Raw genomic sequence first — 15739 nt, forward strand, 5'->3', positions numbered from 1 at the left:
CTGATCTGTGCAGTAAATATTTTCTTTTAATTCTTCAAATCAAAGATTGTCTAAATACCTCTCTATGTTTTATCCTACAGCAATGTCCTGTTGTGCATTGCTCTCCTGTTCCTACAATCAGTTAACTCTAAAGTTGCCTAAGCCTTCTAGCTCTTCACAGAGTGGCTTGATTCAGAAGGATCTGAAAGAGTAACCTGCAGTTAATTCTAGGCTTGTTCAAACAGTTTGCCTTGCAGCTGTCAAATTTCTTCTTGCTGTCCTGGAATTATCATGCTACTCTTGTTCACATTCTACTGAGCTCACCTGCCACCTTCTGACCTAACATCTGCGCATATTTGCCCTGATGCAGCATGGTTCTATAGATATATTATAATTTATATCTATTTTATATTTTATTTTATTTATTTATATTTATTTTATATTAATTTATTATTTCTACGCTGTTAAGAGATTGTAAGCTTGTGTGTGAAATACTGCTTGTAGTAAGACAATATGCTAACAGGACAGGTAGGTGGTAGGTAATTTGTAATAGTGCTTTTCCATTTTCCTTTGCTTTTCAAGTATGCTGTCTTCTAAAGTGACTTACAAGTTTGCCTGGTATAGCTCTTGCATTTACCTCTTCCTCCAGTAACATTCATTAACTTGGATATCTGTTTGAGTCAGATGTCTGTATTATTTCTTACTTTCATTAGTCTTTCACTTCATACATATGTCTTGATTCAAAATCTTTTGGAGTGTGCTCTCTTCCATTTGCATCATAAATACATCTTCATCTGTAAAGGTTGTCTTTTATGTTTCCTGATTGACAAGAGTCTTTAAGAATAGTTGCTCTTACTGTTCTCTTTTAGTGTTTTTGTGTCTTTTTAATATTTCTTCTTTTATTTGCCTTGCTGGGATTAAGCAAATTTGCTGCTTTATGCTGTTTTTGAGGTCTTCATTTCAGAACTGCTAAAAATAATGATTGTGTGTAATAAGCTTCCTGTCAGAGCGCATCATAATGCAGGGACTCTTAAGTGTTATTCTTCTATATAAAATAATATTATATTTCCATTGTCCTTCAACAAGGATTTCTAGAGGAGCTCAAGTATAGAAATACACCTCTATCACCAAACTGTTGGGCAGTATAACCCCTCCAGACTTCTTTTGCCCAGGTTACTGCCTCCTTTTAATCTTTTGTGCCTGGCTCAGTTATTTCCCATATCTGTGCCCCATTACCACATGGAGAAGGGGAAAGAAAGGAAAAAAAAAAAAAAGCTGTCTACAATTGTGGAAAACAGTTCTAGTTCAGTGCTAAGGGAAACTTCACTTTTTCTCATCTGCTGGTGCATCACTGGTTGTTTGCTTAGCACAATATTCTTGCATTCCTTCTGCAAGTCTTTTCATGCACTACTGTTGGTTGCTGTTTCCATTACCATCTTTTGGTGGGCTTTCTGTGATGCTTGGCAGGTGCTTCTTCCAGCATGCACACAGTATTGTTCTCAGTTCAAGGTTCCTGTCAATTGTCCACCACCTTATGAAGCAAGTTGAAGTTGGAGTCAATGCCTCCAAGCCCAGGTAGGGGTCACAGCTTTCTTCTGGAGATGAGTGGGTGTCTGACTTTAATTAAAAGGCTGCATAGTCTGCAGGTACAAGGTACCTCTTCTCTTAGTTGGGTTATATGCTCCCTTATATTTGGATTAGGTTAGTAGCTACCTTCCTCATACATTTGTTTTCATCCAGTACATGCATCCCCCTGATCCCGGTGACATCTGACTTCTTACCATCAGAAAACTTGAGCCAGTGGGTTTGTTGTTGATTTTAAATCTGAAACACATTCAAAAAGACAAGTGTTTAGAAAGGAGATGTTGATTTATTCTGTGCAGCGTGGGAAATCTCCACAAACCAAGCATACACAGCATATACACTGGCTTTTTATAGTCCAAAAAGTTTCACTATGCTCCTACCTAGGTCACACCTACCTATTATATATTCACAGGATTGTGTAAGTAGAAAGTTACATAACATATTTTAATCTTCTGCACTTGTGGGGGTCTTCAGTGGTCCCTGGTTGTTTGGGGAGGTGTCCTCCTTGTCTTAGCCATGTTTGGTCACAAGGACACCTCATTCTCTCTGTCGCTGTTTTGGACTTGTGCCTCATCTCATGGATCTTCAAGGTGTCTGTCCTTGTTTCTGATTTATGGCAGTCTTGGATGGAGAAACACTCCATCGTAGGAAGGCTGTTTTCCCTAGGCAGGCAGGACTAATGGAACTTACAGTGGAGTTTCAACCTTGGATTTATAGCTGCTCCAGACAAAAACGTGTAACAATTAGCTTTGGAGGCATCAACTTGGCTTTACCTTGATCCAGTCTTTGGAAAGCTCCTCCTAGTGAGCTGTGCAGTGACTGTGGGGTGCCCTGTGGAAAGATGTTCAACCTCTCTCACTCAAGTGATGGATTTTCTTCGGTACCGCCGAGCTATTTCCCCGTTCCCCCTCCCTTGTGCTTGCCAAAAAAAAAAAAAAGGGGGAATTCAGACAGCGGAGTGCATTCCACGCCGCCCTCCATCTGCACGGGCGGCATTAGGTGACCGAGCCGTGGCTCTGGGTGACGAGCGGTACGTGCTGAGGCTTCAGGTTGCACCTGAAGAGAGATGGGGGCGCTATAGCGAGCGGACAGGCCGCCGCAGCCGCCGCCATTAGCAGCGCCGCAGACTACAGCTCCCGGCAGCACCCTGGGCCGCCGCTTCCCCCCGCGCTAAGATGGCGGCCGCCGAGCAGCGTGTGGCGGCGGCCGCGCCGCCGGGATACACGGGTGAGGAGCGGCGGGGAGGGAGGGGATAAAAGGCGCGGCGGGGTGTTTAACCAGCTTGTCGCCCGCAGCGCTGGCGGTGAAGTTCGGTGCGCGGCAGCGCTCGCCGCACTGCCTCTTGGTGAAGGAGCACCGGGTGCGGGAAGGGCCCGGAGACACGCACCCGCCGCAGCGCACCCTGTTCGTCATCAACGTGCCCCCGTACTGCAGCCGGGTGAGCGGGGTGGGGGGGCTGCGAGGAGCTCGACTGGGAGCCCCCGGGGCGGGGATTGGTGCGCTGGGAAGGCCCGGAGGGGAATCATTCCTGTTGTTCTCTGCCGGTCGTCTTCCCCCTGCGTGAAGGACGCGCTGTCCCGGCTCTTCGCCCGCTGTGGGGCCGTGCAGTCTGTGGACCTCCGTGACAAACCGGGACCGGGAGAGAAGGCAGAAAAACGCACGTCCAAGTTCTTCACCAACAGAACGGCAACGGTAAAGCTTGGGGGGGATAGTGGTGCTTTAGTGATCAGAGTGGGAAGAAATCCCAAGTATTGAGTGGTGGTGGTGGATGGAGCATGAGTTATGGGAAAATTGTTCGAGGAAGGTGTAGAATCCTAAGTTGGAAGAGACCCTTAAAAGCACCCAGTCCAACTCCCCTGCAGTGAACAGGGACACTTACGGGTAGACCAGGGTGCTCTGAGCTCCTCCAGCCTGACCTTGGGATGAGGAGCCACCGTCTCTCTGGGCAGCCTGTGCCACTGCCTCACCACCCTGACTGTAAAATGCTTTCTTCTTATGCCCAATCTAAATCTCCTCTCTTTAGTTTGAAGCCATTTCTCCTTGTCTTATCCCAACCGACCCTGAGACTGGAGTCTGTCCCCTTTCCTCTGTCCCCCCTTTAGATACTGAAAGGCTGCTATTGGGTCTCATCAGTATGGTAGTAGGATTTAAATTTGTTACTTTTTTTTTTTTTGTCATCCTACTGGAACTTGTGATTTGACTTCTATATGTGTCTCCAACTCCCACAGTATATCTGATTATCCTGGAGGTGTTGTCTTCTTTTAGGGATTTCGAGTTGCATATGTGGTGTTCAAGAAACCGGACGGTGTCCAGGCAGCCAAGGCCCTATCACAGGAAGGTCCCTTGTTGATATCAACAGAGAGTCACCCTGTGAAAACTGGCATTAGCAGTAAGTAAGCACCGGCTGCATTCGTGTTAACCGGAGCAGGGGAAACATTTCTTAACTGAATCCTTCCTGCCACATTCCAAGTTGTTCACCATTTTGTATTAAGCCTAAACTGGGGAGATGTCCAATATTTTATTGTCCTGTTTTTCTTATTGTATCTTAGAATCATAGAATAGTTAAAGTTGGAAGAGATCACTAATATCATTGCATCCAGCCATCAGCCCATGACCACTATACATGCTAAACACATCATCTTGTTGATAGCTTATTCTATTGGATGCTGTAGGCCCTGGCTGAGTGACCCTGCAGGAAGACAAGGGCTCTTAGTACATTGGAAAGGCAGTTTTTCTTCACATCTCTTCAATATCATGTAGATTCAGAGAGACTGGCTGTGTTTTGCTGTGAAAACTGAAGCCAAGCACCACATGGCTGTCAAGATGTCAATAGTTTGCATGTTACCACTGGTGGAAATGCAACATTGAATGTTGCATTTCTTGGGTTTCAGGATAGTCTGCTTCTCCTTGAAAAGTTGCAAGCTCTTCCCATTACTTAATGCTTTTCTTCTGGAAGTCAAATCGAGCATAAGCTAAGGTAGTGGGGAGGCTGAATGGAAATGGGAACCAAGGGTGTTCTTTCCCACAGCAGTTCTCTCTGGAGCTGCTGAAAGACATTACACCAAAATTTGCTTCTAGCAGAGGCTACAATTGACTTCTGCTCTCTCTGTTTCAGAGTGGATTGCCAGATACGCAGACTCAGTAGTGGATCGAGAAGAACTGAAGGCTGAGGTGGATGCCTACATGCAAGACTATGACAAAAAGATAGCAGAGGTGAGGCCAGGCTGGGGAGGGAACCCAGCTAAACAGTTTGTTTGTGGAGAGAAAGGCAGACAGAGAGGATCTCTCAGTCCCCAGGTCCTAATGGAAATGGCAGAGGGGAAGCACTGGCTGGCAGGATTGCTGGTTTGGTTCATTACAGCTGGCCCATCCATCCAGGGCTCCCAGTAGGCACCCACAAATAAAACAGGTCCTGTCTGGCATGCAGTGTTGTGACTTGAGTGCTTGGTCCCACGCCTTCCTTCAAATCTTGTACAGAACTAGGTGCTGTAACCGTGTGTCAGAGTTGGATCTTGGAGGAGCCCTGCATCATACTGGCTGGCAGCCCAGCTGTACTAAGCTGCCTCACCTTTCTGTCTCTGTAGGAAGAAGCCAAAGCAGCCAAGGAAGAGGGTTTACCAGATGAGGAGGGCTGGGTGAAGGTAACACGGAAGGGCCGCAAGCCTGGCCTGCCTCGGACAGAGGCTGCCAACCTCCGAGTGCTGGAGAGGGAGAAGCGGAAAAAGGCACGCAAAGAGCTGCTTAACTTCTATGCCTGGCAGCATCGTGAGACCAAGAGAGAGCGTGAGTGTCTGAATTGCCTTCTACCTTTCTCTGTCTCATACTGTAGCCCAAAGAACATCTTTTTTTCTTTCAGTGGAGCTACATCCAGCTGCAGTTGAACAGCTGGCTGGGAGTCTGGGCAAACGGTCTAGCAAGTTCCTGGGGGTCCCTTGCCATTACCTGGCCTAGCAAAAGCTGTGGGAATATTCTTCGGGAGAGTGGGCAAATGGTACCTTTCTAATTGTTTTTGTCAGTCTGCACAGAGGCAGCCACTGGAAGGGAGAACTAGCGTGTTCCTTCCCCAAGAGGGAGCTGCAGCACTGCAAAGCAGCTGGAGCCTCAGCTCTGCACTTAGCCCTGACGCAAAAGGACCTGTTCTGAGCAATGTGTGCTTGCAGCTGTCTGAACTGAACATCTTCCAGTGTGCAGAAGTGAAGCTCCACAGGGAGAGGGAGGTCTGCTGCTCCCCTGTGACCTGTCATCTTTCTTTTTTTGTGTGTTTCAGATATTGCCCAGTTGAGGAAGAAATTTGAGGAGGACAAGCAGAGAATTGCACTGATGCGAGCCCAGCGCAAGTTTAGGCCATACTGAGCTGCATTGTTTTTTTCGATGCCTGTGCTGGACAGGGCAGGAGAGATGCTTACAGACCTTATGTGCCATAGGGTTTTGAGGAACTGAGGCACTGCCATTGGATCTCATGTGGGAGGGTGGACTTCAGTTGCACTGCATCTTCCTGCTCTCCTGGCCATGCCTGCACTGACATCATCTACTACCATTTCTGTAGGTGCATGGGCCAAGGGGTCTGAGGTGTGTCTTCTGACAGCCTGTATCTCTGAGTGAGCCAAGGCCCTCCTGAAGTTTAGTAAGAGACAGTATTGCCCCAACACAGCCTCTGCAAGGGCAGGGAATGGCTGAAGAATTGTAAATAAACTGGTGCTGTTCCTCAAAGGCAGGAATGCCCCCTTCTCCATTGCTGTGTTGTGGGGAACAGTCTTGTGTCTTCTGTATTGGACTAGGTTGGTGATAAAAGCCATGGCTTATGTGCCAGTGGTCCTTTAGGTGTTTATCTGTGGGCGATGAAGAAGGGGAGAGAAAGCCTTGGATACAAACAACTGGAAAGTTCCCAGACCTGCTGTCACAGGGAGAGATCAGTGGTTTGGTACAGAGCCCTACCTTTTCTCTTGGTGCTTCCCTCCCAGGGAGCTCCATCTCAGTCGGGTGCTGAGATGCCCTTCCAGCTGTATTTGAATTTCTGCAGCTAGGTGTAGCCTGAGCTGTGGGAACCACTGCCATTCAGCACTGTCACTAGACAAGGTGAGAGGACAGCCTAGATTTGGAGAGAGAAACCAGACTTCAAGGTGTTTCCACAAAACCTGCTACTAGCCCACAGGAGGGCAGGTAAGGATGGCAGCATGCACACCCAGTTGTTGGGCAGTGCTTTTGCTGCTGTTCATGTAACTTGCAATTTGATGCTAGCAGCCTGTGACAGCTGCTGTGATGTGAAAGGAGGCACCCCTAGCATGCAACATTTATTTTACTGCCTGCAGCTTCGGTAAGGGAGTGACCATGAGCATAATGAGGAAAATGCTGATAAATTCAACAAAGTTAAGCTAAAGTAGATTCACTATCCTGTAGAAAATCCACTGTATGTGCAGCTTCCATTGCATGAGAAGATTGCCAGGCCTGCTTCCTTCATATGGCTTTTTGCATCTATTTAAGTAGGAGGCAGATGGATACTTAACATGAAATATCCAAAGCAGAATGCATGCAAAAATCACTGCTTCATAAGATTGGCACTTGATCTGCTTGGGTGAGCATCCTGCAAGAAAGGTTCACTCTTCTGAAAAGTCAAAGACGACAGTGTTAACAGTGGAAGATCAATCTTTATTTTGAAGGACAGAAATCACCTCTGCCAACTTTTCCATTACTAATAGTTCTTCCAGCTGCTTCAGCTAGAGGATTAATGACTCATTTCCCAGCAGTTCATTGAAATGGCCTACTGTACCCAGGTGAGCTCTCATTTAAGCTGATTATTAAAAAAAGCAGCAGCCCTCATAGTAGAACAGAGAGGTTGAGGCTGTCTGAGCTCAGGCAATCATGGAAATAAGCAGAGAAGCAGAACTCTTTCCTGTTTTTTCAACTGGCTTAGCCCTGGGAGGAGACTTGTCACTTCGTGCTGAGAGAGGAGGAAAGAATGAGCTACCTATTTCTTGCACTGCTACAGCTAGTGGTGCTGCTGCTCCCTGAGGAACCTCTGCCTGTATTCCTGCTCCATTTTAGGATGCAGAAGTTAGGAAGAAGAAAGGGGAACGCCACTGTGTGTCTAACTTTGCAGATCTCCATTCACCGCTTCAGAGAACTCAGCTTAGGAATAAGTATCATGAAACTGACATTGGATGTGAGGTAGGAATGGTGACAATTCCTCCAGAGCCAGATTTTTAGCTACTTCTTGTCCTGGATTGCTGTTGCAGTGACTGCTTAGAGTCTGGCTCTGGTGTTCTGCGCTGTCAGGAAGTTGCTGATGATCCCAGACACCACCTCAGGTTCGTTCAGGTGCACAAAATGACTCCCAGGCACCTCTACTAGCTGGACGTCCTAGAGGGAGAAGACAAGCAGAAATAAAGCAGGAAAGCATTCCTGAAGTCTTCCTTCAGGCAAGCTGTGCTTGCTGTGTGGTACCCACTGGGAAGGAAGCCAGAGGAAACAATGCAAAAATGGTGTCTCAAAGAAAGGTTGGATTTTACATTTCCATAGTTAACTGCAGATACACCAGCCCCTGACAACCCCATTACATAAAGATGACAGTCCAACAGGGAGGCAGGGTGGGAGGAACTGGGAAGAGCTGTATCTGGAAGGCAGTACTGACTAGGATTTTGGAAGTAAGGGCAAAGCTGGCCTTCCGTCCCCTCGTGTGAGGACTGGGCTGTTTAGGACAAATCCCCTGCTGTGGATGCCTCTAAGGTAAGTTATTTCCTAGCTGCTTTCAGGTTGGTGCCTAGTGAAGTGGATGGAGATACAAAGACAGAGATCACTCTCACCTCTTTGAGGGTATGCTCAAACGCCTCCCGTAAGGATTTCACAAACTGATTTCTGCTCTCTAGCTTGTGTGGTACCAAGAGTCCATCTTGTGCTCTGAAAAGAAAGAGCAAGGCTCAGTAAAACACACGGTGTGCCTCTGTCTTTGTGGCTGTCTCCTGGGCAGAAGCAGTGTCCCCAGGACAGACTAGGATGGCAGACCCATCTGCTCTGCAGGCTGCCTGTAAGCAGCATGGTAGTCAGAGGAACAAGGCACAGCTTGGCTAAGCAGCTATTATCTATCAAGCTATCTGTTTAATACTTGGAGTACTGCCTAGTAGTATCACAGGGAGACAGGTTAAATATTATCCCCCCAGAATTGGCTCCTTAACTTGTCTCAGTATATAATTCCCTGCCCCTACCCTATCTTCTGCTCTTGGCTTTATTCCTTCCAGTCAGCTTCTGCATCTCTGTCCATTTCTCTGCACTGCTACTTGAACACTTTAATTGCGTTTCCTGCCCTAGTTGGAGCAGGAGGCACCAGGACAGTTCCCGTAAAGAAGCCAGTGTTAGACTCCCTGTACAATTAAGATTGTGCTGCAGGTAACTAGATGAAGGGATGTCTGAGGCTTGAGGGGATGTGTTCTGTATGGCCTAGAGAACCTGTCCTCACCATGATGTTGCATTTTTCTGCTCTGGTCAAATAGGAAAATTCTTAAACACAAAGAACAATGCTCTCATGATCTGAACAGCCTAGAGAAGCCAAAACTGAATCTTGTTTCTCAGCTCCCAGCACCTCCTTATTTCCCCTGGACAGTATGGGCCAACATCACAAGAACCTTGCACACCTTGCCCTCTAAGGAGTCAGCAAAAAAAGCAGAAGGACAAACAGCACCCAGACCAGATAGGTGACTTGTGGGGCTCCAGATAAGACATCGGTTGCTTTCCCAGCATCTCCTCCCTGCCCTGGGGTTGCGTCTGGCTCCAGAACCATCTGGAACAGGTGAATACTGCAGTGGCTTTACTGTTTGTACAGCAAGAGGAGTAGAGGGCAGATGGGTTGCTGCCACTGAAGGAAGAGAGTCAGATCACAAGGGAAATATGCAGGAATGATGATGGAAAGGCTCACATGTCTGCCAGGATGTTCCCTTTGCACAAGGGTAAACAGATGGGGAGGAGCCCTTCTAGCCATCACCCCTTCACACAGGATGGCAGTGAAGGCTGGTTTTGCTCGTGCCTCACTCACAGTATGATGAGAACGCGGTCCTTGATCTTCTGCAGGAGCTTCACACACTGTTCCACAGTGAGGTACTCTCGATTCTGCTGCAGGTGCAAAAACAGGGAGAGCAACAAAAGTCAGGGACAGCAGCTGAGGATAGAGGGTGTCCCCAGGCCCTGTGCAGGAGAGGCTGAGGCCCCACAGCCGCTGTGCTGAGACAGGACAGGCTGCCAGGCTGCACACAAGAGCGCCTGGCTCTGCAACTGCTCCTTCTATCCAGATGTGTTTCAGGGCCGCCAACAGCACTGCCTGCTGGGTTGCAGCACATATGGGAATGATCTCACAGCAGAGAAAAAGCTTTAAAAAGTCCTTTTAGTAAAAAGGAGATAATACAATACTCTGGTTTTCATAGCCTGGCAGTAACACAGGTAGAGGAGGCCCTTCTTACACAATAGTGGCACAATGCTATCAACATATCAGACTTTGTTCCACTCCCTCCCCCTTTCCTGTAAGGGTGACCTGACAAAGAAGCTGACCTAAAACATCCATCCGTCTGCTGCCTTAAGAGTTACAACAGCAGGAAAATGTGGCCAGGAGGCCCTGGGGCTCAGGAACTGCTAAAAAATTCAGTAACATTTTCCAGTGACTCTAAGCTGAGTCAGTTAATGATCAAGTGCAGGCTCTTTTAAAAGCAGCATTTAAAAGAGGTGTGGGAATTAGGAAAGCAGCAAGTAAACGGTTGGGTGGAGGCAGAGCCTGGGCTCAGTAAGTGGGCCTCCACTACCTCTGTTTTCTGTAAGCTCAGAGCTCAGAAGCAGCAGGGGGCAAGTCAGAACAGCAATGCTCACCGTACGGACTCTCATGTCTCTGTTATACACCAGTCCTGCAATGAAAACAAGAGAAGGTTTTCATGTCTCAAAGAAACAGGAGTTGCTCTGCCCCTTGCCTCTGGAGTTTGCCCAAGACTTTTCGAGGTAAGAGGAGTAGGATTAACTCAAATATCTCATTTTTTATTATTTTTTTTCCTCCTTTACCCATTCTAGCACTCAAGCTCCAATGTCAGTTGCTGGGAAATGAGAGCTTTGCCTCCAGATTTAATTGATCCCATTCAGGCTATGTAAACTCATAGCTTGGGCACCCTGGGCCCTGTGGAAGACAATAGCTGTTGGCGCTACTCCCTTCCCACACCAACACTGGTGTTGGGCCAGCCCTGAGATGAGCCGTGTCTCCAAGCAGCCCCTTACCAGTGGGTGTCTCAGTTGCTCCTCGCTGCAGCAGGATTGCCCCACCCTCTGCTGTCAGATGTCTGTTTGCTTCTAAGAGCCTGGAGGAGACATGGCAGAGACATTGTGCTGCTGAAAAAAGGAGTAAGCGAAGCGAAAATGGCATGACAAGGTGACAGCAAGCTCTCAGGCTGCTTCAGAGAAGGGCAGGAAGCTGACTGCAGAAGCAAAAAGTCTTGCTGAGATACCAGAAGAGAACTTGAATGGGCAGAACCGTGACAGTTTCCCGTTATGGTTCATGCAGCCACAACTGCCCAAGGTGAGGACACACAGCAAATGAAGAGACAGGTGGGAACCCACCTCTGCAATGCTGCTTCGGGGCTACGTGCTTTGGGAGCTTGCTGCTTTGCTTCTAGACTCAGTAATCTATCGATAGCCAGACGCTTCGATTTCAGCCATGCCTCAGTGTCCTAAAACAAACAGATGTACAGAACAGGAATAACCTCCCTTTTGAGTCACTTTATGCCTTATCAGAGGGTAGAAGAGGGTATTTTACCCATCAGCATTTCTCAGAGCTAGTACCAGTTAAGGACATGTTAAAAATGCGCACTTCTTGAGGAAAGAGAACAGCAATACGTAAGAGGCAAGATAAGAGCAGAAAACTAAGCACTGTTGTATAGAAGTTATTAATTTTTCATTCTTGTAATCTCTTTTACCTCCTCCCACTTCACTTTTGAATTGAAGACAACCCTCTAAAACAACAAGGTAAATCTGGGATCTTTTGCCTCTCTAACCATGAGCTTCCATCCCATTTCTGTCTACCAAACTCCCCAGCACCTGGTAGTGATAATGGCAGTCTGGGAATGTAGCTTTATGTCCTGCCAGGAGGCAGAAAAAATCTGCCAGCCTTGCGCTCGGGTCACCAACAAGCTGTTGGCAAGAAAACAGCCTTGGCAGGCAGTTAGCTGCTTGGACAGAGGTTCCAGTTCCTTTTGCACATAGACATGGCATAGACAAGTGAATTTCAGTGCTACAGGATGGCAGGATGCTCCCCAAGGGCCACGCTAAGCAGGGTCTCACTTCATGCAACAAGGAGCACATCTATGCTTGCCAAAAAATTTTGAGAATTGTGTGACCTGCCAGGATCTGGGCACATCAGTGTTTTCTTTGAACAAATGAGGGGAAGACAAAAACATTTCTTTTTATTTTAAAAAAGAGAGGGGAAGGACACATGAAGTCTAACCTCTGGAGCTAGTAGAAAGCCAAGATTTTCCAGCAAGATCAGCTTGTCCACCATCTCAGGATAAATGAAAGCAAACTGAAGAAAGATGAAACATTATGAACCAAAGAGAAAAGCTGCACACTGAGTGCTGTTTTACATCCTGCTGTACTGGAGAGGGGGTTAGAAAAGGGCCTCTCCTTCCCCAGAATCCAAGACCACATAATCTGTCTCTTCATTCCTCTCCCATTTGTTGTTCCAGCTGCAAAAGTCACAAACCCCATGAATAAAGTACGCTTTACTCACCATTCCTGCCACAGACCCACCTGTAAAGGAAAGGAGGGTGCTCAGTTATGCACAGGCCACCCCTTGGTAACAGGAGCACCTGTTCCCCAAAGCAGGAGCTGTCTTAGAAGCACAACTGATGTTTGTACCAAGAGACAACGCCCAAGCTACACAGTAAAGCTCTCTTAGCAGAGAGGATGCAAGCAGAGAACAGGACTGGTAAGCTGGACTCTGTGTCCTGCCCCATCTCCCCCTCAGGCAGCAAAGACAAAGGAAGAGTTATCAGTTAAAAAAATACAGTGTGCAGGTACTGTGAGCTGTGGCCAGAGAAGCCCTGGGCAAGAAAGGCAAGGCCATAAAGCCTGGGGAGAGCAGGAAGGCCTGCTGTGAATATTCCTGCCTTAGACCATCGCTCTTTGTTCATCACGGTTCCCTCCTGGGGGCTCAGGAAATGCCCACAGGGACAGTCTGTGCCGTCTGTACTACAGTGTTGTGAAAACAGAAGCATTTTAAGCAAGGATGTAGATTTTTGAATCACTCAAGCAAGAACTTAGTACTTGACACAGTATAATAAATATTCCAACCCAGCTTCTAGCAGCATGCTTTGTAAATTAATTATCTACTCATATTTCCGTGAATCTCACAGCTTACAAGGAAAAGAGCCACTTACCCATACTGTGACCCATCAGGGTGAACCGTCTCCACCGCAATGCTAAGTGGCAACAGACAAAAACAGACAGTGATGCATTAGAAACCAGAGCTGCGGCATCTTGCTGCTTCCCCACTAAGACAGGCCCCTTCTCCCAAGAGGGCTTCTGCAATGCTTAATTTGTTTCCTAATCCAGAAATGAGGTGGCTAAGTAGGCCCGTCTTAAAGAAAAAGGACATCCACCACCTCATTTCTTTGGTAGTTATCTCACACAGCTCTCAAGTACACTCTGCACTGCAAACAAGCTACAGCAAATTCCCATTTACTGCCAGACATGAGACTGGCAACTAACAAAGGAGCCTCATTGTGCAGCATCCACTGAAACGGGGAAGCCTTGACAGAGCACCCTCCTACAAGGCATGCAGCACGAGCTGCAAGGACACGGCCAGCTCTGCTGCCCTGGGGAACATATCATTATCCCAAGTGAAAGCTTTTTGCACCAAGAAGCACATCAGTGTTTCAGCTTTTCAGTTCATCTTTAGGGAGCTCTGAGAGACTTATAGGAAAATATTGCTTCATCAATGCTGCCATCTGAAACATATCACATTGAAAGGTATGTTTTACATTCTGAAACGCTGAAGAGCTCCCACAGGCTTCCTCACAATCAGCACACAAATACGTAGTCAGACCAGGCATTACTAGAGCCCAACACACCTTGGTTTTCAGATTTCTTTGCATGGCCCTAAAGCAAGCACCAACCTGTGAATGGGGAGAACCAGAAGACTCTCCAGTTAACATCTAACTCTGGTTGGAGGTTGCTGCCTGCTTAGAAAATGTCAGTCTGGGGGAACTACTTAGTTGCATTCACCACTCAGCCACTACCACTGCTTTTCAGCACAGAAACATTTCCTTCCCAGGGTTTACTGTTTCAGTAAAAAGCAAACAAATCAAAAACCCACAGAGGAGGAGTCGGTTTAACAAAGCACCAGCTAAGGTTAGCCTTGAGAGAAACACAGGGTGCTCCCTTCCAGCAGTTGATGCTGCTGACTTGTTCTAAAGAGTAGGAGTGGTACAGTAGTACAGTACCCCCTGCACAGTCATCTCCTCAAGGGCCCTTTCAGCTACTCACCTGCTGCCACGCGGCGGACATCGCTCACATAATCTAGGAAATGGTAAGGGGAGCCTGCAGGCCGGTGAGATGACAAGCCATGGCCAGAAAAATCCATCGCCACATACCGGCAATCTGAAAAGCAGAGAGCGTCAGACACAGCCTCGCCGCACAATAAGAACCATGCCAGGGAGCCAGACCCACCTCTGGGAAGCAGTGGAATAAGCCTGTCAAAGGTGTTGGCATTGTCGAGCCAGCCATGCAAGCACAGCACGGGGTGTCCCTCCGGGGGTCCCCAGGCCTTGGCTGCCACATGGCCCCAGGGCACAGGGAACTTCACCTCCGAGAACATGCCCAAAATAAAGCACTCTCAAGCGATGTCCCCTGAGAGCCACGTGCTCGGAACACGTCCCAGGGAGCTTGTTAACAGCCTAGAGCTCTGAAAAGAGTAATACAGATCTTTAGTAACTCACTAGCTTTCTGTAGTCTTAATTAGCAGCTTGCTGATTTACAGCTCCCCATTCAACATCCCTAGCCACTATGCCTGCTTGCCTGTTTGGGGACTCCTCCTCCCAGCACGTACTAGTGATGCTCCTAGGAAAAGAGAGAATCTTTTCTTCCTGGGAATAAGGATGCTGCCTCCTGTATTAGATTACTGCCTCTTTCTTCTTTAACCTGTGATTTCTCCTCTTCCAGAGCCTAGCATCTCCTACAGAGTATGTCACACAGCAGGTCCCCTGCTGCCACCCTCCCACGTGCTCCTATGGGCCACATGAGATGAGCCCACGACCCACCAGGCACCTGCTGGCACACGCACCTGTCTCACTGCTGCCAATCTGCCTGTTAATTGCTGAGCTTCATCAGCACATAGAATTGGTTGGGTTGGAAGGGACCTTTAACCCTAAGCTCTCAAGTAAACCCCCTCCAGCACAGACCGGCCTCTGGGGCTCTTTCAGGGGTGTCCTGAACATCCCTCCATTACCCCTAACCCTTCTAGCTTCCCGAGACACATAGGTTGCCTGAATCCCCACACACACACCCAGCCCCATCTCTCACGCTGTGCTCCCTTCCCAGTCCCTTAAGCTGCCCACCCTACGCAACGACTACAGCAGGTCCCTCTGCCATATCCAAGAGCAAACTGAAGGACGCTGCCGTCGGCGTCCTGAGGGAACCTGCAGGCCCTAGATGACCTCACCAGCTGCACCTGAGCCCCCCCCCCCCCCCCGCATCCTCCTCCCCCTCCCACCGCTCAGGATCCCCATTAAGCTCAGCGCGGGTCCACCTCCCCCAGCCCAAAGGCAGGTCTCAGCACAGCGCCCCAGCCCCCTCCTACCGCTCCGTCCGCTCGCACGGCGCAGCCAGGCCGCACGACGGAGCCCGGAGGCGGCGGGGCGGGCACCGCGGCAGCACCTCCCAGCGGCCCGGCCGCTCCTTCCTTGCGCCTGCCCGGGGCGGCCGCGGCGCTGCCTGGAGGGGCTGGGGCCGCCATTTTGCTGCTCTTTCATCGGCACCCTGCTGGGGCGCGCAGTTAGCGCGTGAGGTCTCTCTAAACGCGTTCACTGCCATCAGGTTCACAGCCTGTAACGGGAGTAACGATGGGTCTGAAGCTGTAATCCGCCTGAGGAGGTCCTGCTGCATCCTTGGCTGCCTCCTGAAGAGATATTGCAGATGATGGAAGCTCCTTGTATGGCAGTGT

The 15739-nt window shown here is 48.6% G+C and overlaps 2 protein-coding genes across 4 annotated transcripts; one reads left to right on the forward strand and one right to left on the reverse strand.

Annotated features, from left to right (window-relative positions):
* The first annotated feature begins 2637 nt into the window (after positions 1-2637).
* On the forward strand, positions 2638-6814 carry RRP7A (ribosomal RNA processing 7 homolog A). Its single transcript, XM_031600313.2, has 7 exons — positions 2638-2790; positions 2859-3001; positions 3130-3255; positions 3829-3952; positions 4679-4776; positions 5148-5346; positions 5831-6814. The coding sequence occupies exons 1-7, from the start codon at positions 2739-2741 to the stop codon at positions 5914-5916; spliced, it is 828 nt and encodes a 275-aa protein (XP_031456173.1). The 5' UTR covers positions 2638-2738; the 3' UTR covers positions 5917-6814.
* A 967-nt stretch (positions 6815-7781) lies between these two features.
* SERHL2 (serine hydrolase like 2) lies at positions 7782-15515 on the reverse strand. 3 transcript variants are annotated; one of them, XM_031600310.2, is made up of 12 exons: positions 15377-15515; positions 14248-14482; positions 14065-14178; positions 12957-12998; positions 12308-12327; positions 12026-12100; positions 11143-11252; positions 10804-10883; positions 10408-10442; positions 9587-9660; positions 8364-8457; positions 7782-7920 (listed from the first exon to the last, which is right to left on the reverse strand). In XM_031600310.2, the coding sequence occupies exons 2-12, from the start codon at positions 14393-14395 to the stop codon at positions 7804-7806; spliced, it is 909 nt and encodes a 302-aa protein (XP_031456170.1). In that variant the 5' UTR covers positions 14396-14482; positions 15377-15515; the 3' UTR covers positions 7782-7803. The 3 variants fall into 3 exon arrangements, with proteins under 3 accessions (XP_031456170.1, XP_031456168.1, XP_031456171.1); XM_031600308.2 differs by having other exon boundaries at positions 9587-9663; XM_031600311.2 differs by lacking the exon at positions 12026-12100 and having other exon boundaries at positions 9587-9663.
* Between the last annotated feature and the right edge of the window lie 224 nt (positions 15516-15739).

The sequence above is a fragment of the Phasianus colchicus genome, chromosome 1 (assembly GCF_987193195.1).
Source record: "Phasianus colchicus chromosome 1, bPhaCol1.hap1.1, whole genome shotgun sequence".
Lineage (NCBI taxonomy): Eukaryota > Metazoa > Chordata > Aves > Galliformes > Phasianidae > Phasianus > Phasianus colchicus.